General features: G+C 52.3%; 1 protein-coding gene across 1 annotated transcript; it reads right to left on the minus strand.

The window, feature by feature from the left end:
* Positions 1 to 259: 259 nt before the first annotated feature.
* Positions 260 to 2,532, minus strand: RASSF10 (Ras association domain family member 10). The gene has a single exon (XM_039240884.1). It carries the CDS (start codon positions 2,300 to 2,302, stop codon positions 791 to 793), a length of 1,512 nt encoding a protein of 503 aa, XP_039096815.1. The 5' UTR covers positions 2,303 to 2,532; the 3' UTR covers positions 260 to 790.
* Between the last annotated feature and the right edge of the window lie 7,070 nt (positions 2,533 to 9,602).

A 9,602-nucleotide genomic window follows, 5' to 3' on the forward strand; every position in this document is an offset into this window, starting at 1 on the left:
TCCGACTTCGGCTCAGGTCATGATCTCAGGGTTGGTGAGTTCCAGACCCGAGTTGGCCTCTGTGCTGACTGCTCAGAGCCTGGAGTCTGCTTTGGATTCTGTGTCTCCCTCTCCTTCTGCCCCTCCCCCTCATTCACTCTCTCCCCCACCCCCTCTTTCTCAAAAATAAATAAACATTTTTAAAAGTTTCAAAAAGAAAAGACGAACAGTGTACCAGATAGGTAAATCCCCCAATCTGCAGAAACGTAAAGAGCCAGGATTTGGGTGCCTGTGGGTTTTATCAGAGATGTAAGCAAGGCTGAGACGAACACCAGCCCTCTTTGGCTAGTTTTAACACGTTCACAGTCACAATTAACATTCAAGGAATTTCCTTTTCATCCAAGAGTTTCTTTTAAGAGCACTTTATGCCACAAACTAAAGTTCTAGCTGCCATTCAGTCCTTCCCATACAGAAGATTGCTGAAACCTCCATAACACTTTTTCTTTCTTTGAAAATGGGTTCGGACCACGTCAGTTTCCCTGGGGCGACTGTTTTCCAACACAGGACGTTCTCACCTCCTCCCGCCTTCCTTCCCTAAAAGAGCTTGGAATGGAGACCCGGCCTGCACCCCCTCCACACTCCCTAGCAGGGCGGGGATCCCCAGCCCTCCCCCGGCCCCGCGAGCAGTGCTGCTACCGGGCAGGAGCTCCCCGGCACACCCCCGGCCTGGTTTCGAGTCCCTGAGCCGGCCAGGCCACGGCTTTCTTCGAGGAAGGGAGAAGCGCCGTCTCCCTCTCCCACCCTACACCTCTTACACGAGAGATTCGCACACGGGCACCGAGTCCGAGTCCTGGCTGTGCATGGAGCTCAGCCCGGTATCCGAGTCCTCATCGTTGCCAGGACAGCTCTTGGCCAGTCCGCGGGCCTGGTCCACCCACACCTCTGCGCAGCCCTGAGGCCGCGGCTCCCGGGAAGGTCCGCCAGAGCCGAGAGTCCCATCGGGGGCCACCGTCAGCTCCAACGTGTGCAAAGTCTGGAGGAGGCCCTGCAGCTCGCGCTCCTTGCTGTCCCACTGCTGCTGGCTGTAATCCAAGTCCGACTTGACGGCCTCCAGGTCCGTGTTGAGCCGCAGCCCGATGTAGAGGCTGGTGCTGAGCTGCGTCCTGACCCTCTCCTGCTCCAGCAGGAGTTCGCCGTCGAGGCCGCCATCGGGCTCCGGGGGCTCCTCCCGCGCGGTGAGCTCCTCCTGGCGCCTCCGCATCCACCTCTGGTTCAGCTCCTCCTGAATCTCGGTTGAGAGGCGCTCCAGCAACTCCTCCTGCTGGGCCCGCTGCTCCTGCAGCTGCAGCAGGTCGTCGCACCGCCGGGCCAGCTCCTCCAGCGCGGCCGCCTGAGCTTCGCCGTCCGGGGGCGCCGCCGCCGCCGCCGCCGCCGCCGCCTCGGGCTCCTCTGCAGGGCTGGGCCCATCGACCTCGATGCCTGCGCCCACCAAGTAAGTGTCCTGCACGTAGTTGACTCCGTGCCGCCGCATGCGGTCCAGGTGCACCTTGGCCTCGTAGCGATCGATCTCGCGATCCAGCTCCCGGAGCCGCTGCACCTGCTGGCGAATGGTGTGGTCCTGGGAGAGCACCAGATGCACCAGCGTCTCCATGCGCTCCACCGATGCGCTCTCAGTGGAGCGCGGCGACGACGAGCAGGACGAGGCGGTGGACGACGAAGTAGACGAACAGGGCGACGACGGCTGCTGCTGGCGCCGCCGGTTGAGCTTGGCCAGCTTGCGGAAGGCCTTGCGCACCACCCGCCGCTGCTTCTCCTGGGTCATGGCGAGGCTGGGCCGCGCCGGGGCGCCCCGAACCGAGGAGGGGCGCTCGCGACTGAGCACTACGCGCGCCTCGGCGCTGCGGGGGCCCGCGTTGGGTAGTGACGCCTCGCTGCGCACCAGCACGAAGCGCACATTCTCCTGCTCGTCACCCCAGGCGGCCCAGAGGCGCAAGATGCGCGTCTTGTTAGGCAGGATGCGCTCAAAGCCCCGCCACTTCTCCACGATGCAATAGCACTGCGGGGGCCCGCACAGCATGCCCTGCGGCAGCGACTCGTCGTCGTCGTCCTCGTCTTCGTCCAGGAGTTCCTGAAGCTCCTCCCGGCCTGGAGAGTCGCCGGCCGTCCCTCGCCGCCTGCCCCGCCGCTGCCTCCGTCGCCGCCGGCAGCCGTCCTCCAACAGCACCCGCACCACGTCCGAGCAGGTGGTGCGGCGGGAGAGACCAGACACCAGCTTCTCCTCCTGGCAGATCCACACCGAGATCTTCTTCTCCGAAGAATCCATGGTGCAGCCGGGACGCAGGTGGAGGGACGGGCTGCGCCCCGCTGGGCCGGCAGGGACGGCGGGCGGCCCGGCAGCTCTGGGACAGTTTAGGCGCCTGGGACCCTCGCCCGGTCAGCACTGGCCCTCCTCCCCGGTTGCGCACCGAACGCAAGCGCCGGCACAGGCTGGAAGGGCTGAGGCCGTGCTCGGCCCGGACGGCGCGCTCTCGCTGGGCAGTGCGCCCGGGGTCGGGCTCCCGCCGCTCTGGCTCTGCCGGAGGTTGCCGGGGCCTGCAGGTTTTGCTCCTCCCCACGTGGCTCCTCCCCTGCCCGCCCCCAGCGCCCAGAACTGCGGCCGGAGCGCGGGAGGCGCGGCGCCCAGACCCGCCCCTCGCTGCCTCGCCGCGCCTCGCGAGCCGCGTCCGCTCCTCTCTCCCGCTGCGCGCGACGGGAATCTCGGCCCCTCTCGCGGACCCGCCGCTCTGTTGCGGGGCCGCCCGACTCAGGACTCCGAGACCCCGCTGCTGCAGGGCCTGGAGCCCGTGCCTAGGCGGGGATCAGCGCTGCCTCTCCCTCGGCCCACTGGCTCCTCTCCTTGCGTGTAGAGCTACCTGTACGCATCTTGACTTTCTCACCTTTCCCGGCGCCCCTTGGTCCTTCAAGGCCGCGTCGTCTGGGCAGTGCCCTTCGGGCCGACGAGGAAACCGAGACGCGCAGCGTCTCTAAGGGAGCCTCTCTGACCGCATCACTTGACCTCCCGCTGGGAGCGGTAAGTGCTGCCTTTAATGCGGAAGGCCTTCCAGCCCTCCTCGGCCGCAAGCAGCATTTGCATATTTAAAGAGAAGTTGACGGACTGCGCGCTCCGTGAGCGCAGGTAGAGACAGAGGGGCCTAGGCCTGAGTGTGATCTTCAGAGAATGGCTCCAGGTTCCCCCCATGGTCAAGGTCGTGGCTTCCCATATTGCCGTGACTTCGCACAGCCTTATTGGCAGGCGGCGCCTAATTCTAGTGGAACTTCGAAGCCCTAAACCCCAGTCACGAGCTTTTTTTCCACGTTCCATGACCGTGACAGTTTCTGGCAATATCCAGTATCCATCCAGATGTTGTCAAAAAGAGATAAGAACCAAGTTTCCCAGCTCAAGAAATCCAAGACCACAATGTAAATGAACTTCTTCATCCTCAGATGTTGATGAGGATGCTCCTTTGCACACAAGACTTGGCCTTAGCTTGTCCTTGTAAGCACAAGTCTGATAAGGTTACTCCCTTGCTTCAAGACCTCAGACGACTGCCATTGCCTCCTAAATAAAGTACCTTAATCCATTCACTCAGTAAATATTTATTGAGTACCTACTGGCTCCAGATATGTGCTAGGGATTTGGTGATGAACAAAGCACAGCCTTGGCCAGCAAGGAGCTCACAGTCTAGTGAAGAGCCCCACTGAGTGAACGGGTCCAACACAGGGGTTTCTGTGCTCTGATAAGGGAGGTATGAGGTGCTAGGGGAATGCTGGAATAGTATGTACCCAGCTTGGGAGAGTCAAGGAAGACTTCCCCGGGGAGGTAGCATCTTAGGCAAGGCCAAAAGCACCATTTAGGTCAGCCAAGGAAAAAACCGAGGGAGGAGACAGGTGGCATCCCAGGCAGAAGGAGCCATATGTGCAAAGTCAAGGAATAGAGAGGGTGGTGGTGTGGCTGCTACTCAGGCTACAAGGAGCAGAAGTGAGAGTAGTGTCAAAGAACTAGGTTGGATGAGGGGCGCCAAGGGGGCTCAGATGGTTAAGTGCCTGACTTTGGCTCAGGTCATGAGCTCATGGGTTTGTGAGTTTGAACCCCCCATCAGGCTCTCTGCTGTCAGCACAGAGTCCTGCTTAGGATCCTCTGTCCCTCCCCTCCTGCCCCTCCCTCCCTCTTTCTCTCAAAAATAAATAACATAAAAAAAAAAAAAAAAAAATGAGGTTGGATGAGTGAATAGGAGTCCTTCAGGAAGGGAGGTGAACCTACCATAGGGTTAAAGAGAAGCCATAGGGTGCGGATTCCGAGTTCAGACTGGCTGAGCATAAATCTCAGCCCTGACCCTCAGTAGTTCAGTAAGCTTAGGACAAGTATTTCAACTCTCTAAGCCTTAGTCTCTTCATCTGTGAAATCACAATTAAAAAAAAAACAAACCACCTTATAGGTTTCAATGCTGAGACATGGCAAGCCCATGGTAGGAGTTTTGTTGGAGGGATAGAAGCAGGGGATGTATTCATTTTCTATTGCTGTGGAACAAATCACCGTAAATTTAGTGGCTTAAAAAACACGCAGTTATTAGTTAGTAGTTCTGGAAGTCAAAAGCCCAGTATGGGATGGCTGGCCTATCTCTGTGCAGGGGCTCCCAAGGCTACTGGCAAAGCATTGACTGGGTTGAACTCTCATCTGGAGGCTCTGGGAAAGAAGGAATCCATTTCCAGGCTCACTCATGTGGGTGGTAGAATCCAGTTCCTTGCAGGTAGAGGAGTGAGGTCCCTGTTTCCTTGCTGGTTGTTGGCTGGAGCTCATAGTCCACTCCTGCAAGCCCTTCTTAGGTCCTTTCCACATGAACCTCTTCGTCTTCAAGCCAGCAACAGCACGTTGAGTCCTTTGAAAACTCCTTGGCTTTGAGTCTCCGTGACTTGCCCTTCCGCTTGCTGGAGAAAACTCTTTAGGTAGATTCACCTGGATAACTTCCCTGTTTTTAAGGTCGACGGATTAGTAGCCTTAGCTGTATCTGCAGAATTCCTTTTGCTGTGTACCATAACATAATCACCAGAGCAACACCAGAGTGTTGGAGATCATGGGGCCATCTTAGACTTCTGCCTAACACAGAACGTAACACGATCTTCTCATTTGAAAAATCACTCTTGTTTGCGGTGGGGGTGATGGTGCAGGGGTGGGGGGGAGGATGAGAGGGAAAGAGGCTCTTCAGAGGACTGTCACATACCTTCAAGGAGGAGATGGTAGATAAAATTGAGAACTGTCAAAGAGGCCGGGCTATTTCCATCTCCCTAGCATGGTATTGGAGGTCTCTTACAGTCTGGCTCAGCCCATCCCCCCAATTCCTCACACGGTTGGCTCTCGCTTCCCCCTTCCCTCCTCACACGTGATTGTTAGAGCTTTGTTCTCAACCACAATCCACACTGGATTTTAGGCTCCACAAGGGTAGGGATCATATCTGTTTTGCTCACTTTTGAATCCTCTGCATTTAAAGTACGACGCGTGGCACCTTCTAAGTTTACTCAGAATCTGTCAAATAAATGCATGAACAAATGAATTAATGAATCCTACATTCTGGCAAGTCAATACCTCACTCATCCAGAACAGCACGGGTATCTTGATGCATCCATGCTTTTGTGCGTGCTTCCCTGCTCATGAGGATCCCTCTTAGACAACTGGAAAACTCCTACTTTATCAGAAGCTCGGCTCGAAGATCATACACTCTGGGAAGGCATTCTTTCCTCCTCCAAAATGAATTCTCCTGCCTCTCTTACTGCAGAAGTTACATTTTTAAAATGTCTGCTTACCCCACAAGACTTAAGAGCTTTCTGAGGGAGTGGATTGACTATCTTGTTTATATTTGGGTCCCCAGTGCCTCAAGAGCACCTGGCACATAGTAGTCCCTCCATCTTCCTCGATGCTGTAAGGGACACTAAAATAAATGATGTCTAAGATATTCTGCTACCCTTAAGGTTAGTATAATTTCTTTCTAGAGGCAGAGAGATATGTGGGATCCCTGTTACAGGAATGATATATATGAAATTCCTGCTGCAGTAATTAGAGTAATCAAGGGGCCCTGGGAAGGTTGAAGAAGGTGGGGCTTTACTAAGCAGAGGGAAGGAGCTGAGGGTATCCTTGGAGGGAGAGATCATGTGACTTAAATTAAGGTAGCTATGCATATGGTTGTATACCAGTGTTTTCGAGTGTGGGTTCTGAAATCACCCTGCTTGGATGAATCTGTCACCTTTCACCCAGCTATAATCTTTTTAAGTGTTCTTCGTGGGGACAAAAGAGACAATAATAGAACCTTTCTTATAGAGTTGCCATGAACACGAAATAAAACAGTGTACAGCACATAAAAGATTTAACACAGCGTCTAGCAAATGCTCCATGAAACATACCTAGCTTTATCCCCAAATTTTATTGAGTATCTACTCCATGATATACCCTGGACTTGGTGTTGAGGATACAGCAGTGGACTAGACATGCATGGTCCCTGCCCTTACAGAGCTCACAGGGAGGGCTACTTTCGTATTTGTTGGATTAGAAATGTATTTGGTAGATCATGATAGGCTGACGTGATAAAGGGAGCCAAACATATATAATGGCTCAAATATGACAAAGGTTTACTTATCACTGACCTAATAGTCAAAAGCAGGTGTCCTGATTGGTAGGTGGTTTTATTCTAGACAATAACAGGGACCCTGGTTCCTTCCATTTGATGGAGCCCAAAGCCCATAGACTTCATCATCTACATCTGGCCCGAGGAAGGAAAGAGGAGGGAGCCTCCCTTCTTCTTCAATGCCTTGGCTGGGAAGTGGAGCACACCACTTCCATTCATGTCCTACTGGCTGGAAGCCGGTCACATGGCCACTTGTAATGGCAAGAGAAGCTGGCAAATGCAGTGACCCAAAAGAACATTAAAGTGAATTTTTATGAATGGCTAGCTACCTGCCACGAGAATCTTTATAAGAAATGGGAGGTAAGGGAGAGTTCTGAAAGTCTATAGGTTGCAAATGGTGGCCCACAGGATGTGTCTTAGGTGGAAGACATCCTCTCCGGGTAGCCATGTACCCAACACTTTCCATGTCTCATATATGACCCAATCCACATACATTCGTAACTCACCTGACCACTGTGCACATTGAGTTTGTGACTCCTGCTTCTACACTTCCTCCCAGGATGTTTTCATTCACTGCAAGGGATTTAATACTCTCTCTCTCTCTTTTTTTTTAATGTTTTATTTATTTCTAGGAGAGAGAGAGAGAGAGAGACACCGTGAGCAGGGGAGGGTCAGAGAGAGAGGGAGTCACAGACTCTGAAACAGGCTCCAGGCTCTGAGCTGGCAGTCAGCACAGAGCCCGACGCGGGGCTCGAACCCACGAACAGCAAGATCATGACCTAAGCGAAAGTTGGACGCTTAACCGACTAAGCCACCCAGGCGCCCCAGGGATTTAATACTCTTGATCTGTCCTGGCTCCCAAATCTATGTGTCCCTTCCAAATCTCCCGATCTCCAAATATGTACACGCAGCTGCTAGTGGTACAGGTCCACTTAGGGGTCCCCCAAACACCCCAAACATGTGTCCAAAAAAAGCTGAACCCATCATCTTTCTTCCCAAACCTGCTCTGGATCCTGAACCCCTATTTCAGAGAATGGCCCCACCATTCACCAAGTGAGATTGGAAACCTGAGGCTCACACTCTGTTACTCACTCTTTATCTCCTTTCCTACAGTATACTGAAGTTCTGTGAGGGTGTGGGTTTTGTCTGCTTTGCTTTCTGCACACAGTAGGCATTTGGTAAGTGTTTGTGGGAGGAGGGGAGGAAAGAGAGGAGGAAGGAAGGAAGGAAGGAAGGAAGGAAGGAAGGAAGGAAGGAAGGAAGGAAGGAAGGAAGGAAGGAAGGAATTGCTTATTTCTTATCTGGATCCTGCACTTTCTTCACAAGTTTCCTTGTCTCTGGTCTTGCTTTTCTGTCACATCCACTACTGACAAATGTCTGATGACCCTTGTTAACCTCAGCAGAACCTACACACCCTTGGGATCAGACATCTGCTTTACCGGCAGCCTGTCCATTCAAGCTGCCCCCTTGTTTGTATCGTCCTCTCTGACTCCCTGGCTAATTCCTACCCACCCTCCAGGTTTCAGCTGAATGATCACCTCCTCCTAAAAGTCAACAACATCCTCTCCAGGAAATAATCCAAGCAAAACTGGGCTTTAGGATGATTAACCCAAATCACTAGGTGGGAACAATGGATGTCATGACACACTTTTGTTAGGAAGAAGACTGGGCTGTTAGGGGAAGGTGAAAATTCAGACTGTGGTCACCTAAACACCTTCCTACACACAGAGTAGATGCCTCTAGCACACCATGGACGTTCCGGTCTTAATCTTCAGGGTTGTGCTTTCTAACACAGTAGCCCCTGGATATAGGTGGCTATGAGCACTTGAAGTGTGGCCATCTGAACTGAAATCTGCTGTGAGTCTAAACTACATATTAGATATCAAAGACTCAGTACAAAAAAAATGTTTAATGCCTCATGAACAGTATGCCATATTGACTACATATTAAAATGATACTGTTTTGGAAATGCTAGATTAAATCCTTAAAATTATTTTACTTGTTTCTTTTTACTTATTCTTTTTTAAAAATGTTCACTTATTTATTTTGAGGGGGAGGGGCAGAGAGAGAGAGAGAGAAAGAGAGAGAATCCCAAGCGGGCTCTGCCCCGACATGGGGGTCCATCCCCTGAACCATGAGATCATGTCCAGAGCTGAAACCAAGAGTCAGACGCTTAACCAACTGAGTCACCTAGGTGCCCCTCTTTTTGTTTCCCCCTTAATAATACCTCTGTAGCTCACATTGTATTTCCATTAGACAATGCTGTCTCTGGGAAGTCCTAGAAACTCGGAGCAGATTGTTTGAGTCCCTTAAAGTGGAGTTACCCTTAGAGTCCTAAACAAGTGCATATCTGTCTTGAGCCATGGCCATTTCCAGAGAAAGCCACTGCAGGTCTTTCTGGATTTGTTGCTGGAAGGTTTCTTTTTGTTCTATGATGTCCCTCAGGAAAGCTTCTTGCTGCAACGTATGACAGCCCCCTTAGACAGCGTAAGAAGCCCACTCTTGAGTCTCGCCTGCAGCCAGATCCCATTGAAAACATACCTTGTTCTCTTTCCTAGAAATAAATAAAACATTTTTAAAAATTTAAAAAAGAAAAGGGCGCCTGGGTGGCTTAGTTGGTTAAGCGTCCGACTTTCGCTTGGGTCATGATCTCGCGGTTCGTGGGTTCGAGCCCCGCGTTGGGCTCTGTGCTGACTGCCAGCTCAGAGCCTGGAGCCTGTTTCAGAGTCTGTGACTCCCTCTCTCTCTGACCCTCCCCTGCTCATGGTGTCTCTCTCTCTCTCTCCTAGAAATAAAGAAAATATTTTTTAAAAATTAAAAAAAAAAAAGAAAACATACCTTGTTGCTTCTCAGACAGGATTTCAGCATCCTTGCTCACCTACCAGCCCTAATGGAAGACACATAGATTCAGGCAGTGCTCTGAGCCAGAAAAATACACAGGCTTCATAATAGGAGAAAATATACAAAAAT

The sequence above is a fragment of the Hyaena hyaena genome, unplaced genomic scaffold, assembly GCF_003009895.1.
Source record: "Hyaena hyaena isolate Hyena2069 unplaced genomic scaffold, ASM300989v1 scaffold_183, whole genome shotgun sequence".
Lineage (NCBI taxonomy): Eukaryota > Metazoa > Chordata > Mammalia > Carnivora > Hyaenidae > Hyaena > Hyaena hyaena.

What these genes read in the sequence shown, in the direction of transcription:
- RASSF10 (XM_039240884.1), bottom strand. Translation starts at nt 2,302, where the DNA reads ATGGATTCTTCGGAGAAGAAGATCTCGGTGTGGATCTGCCAGGAGGAG.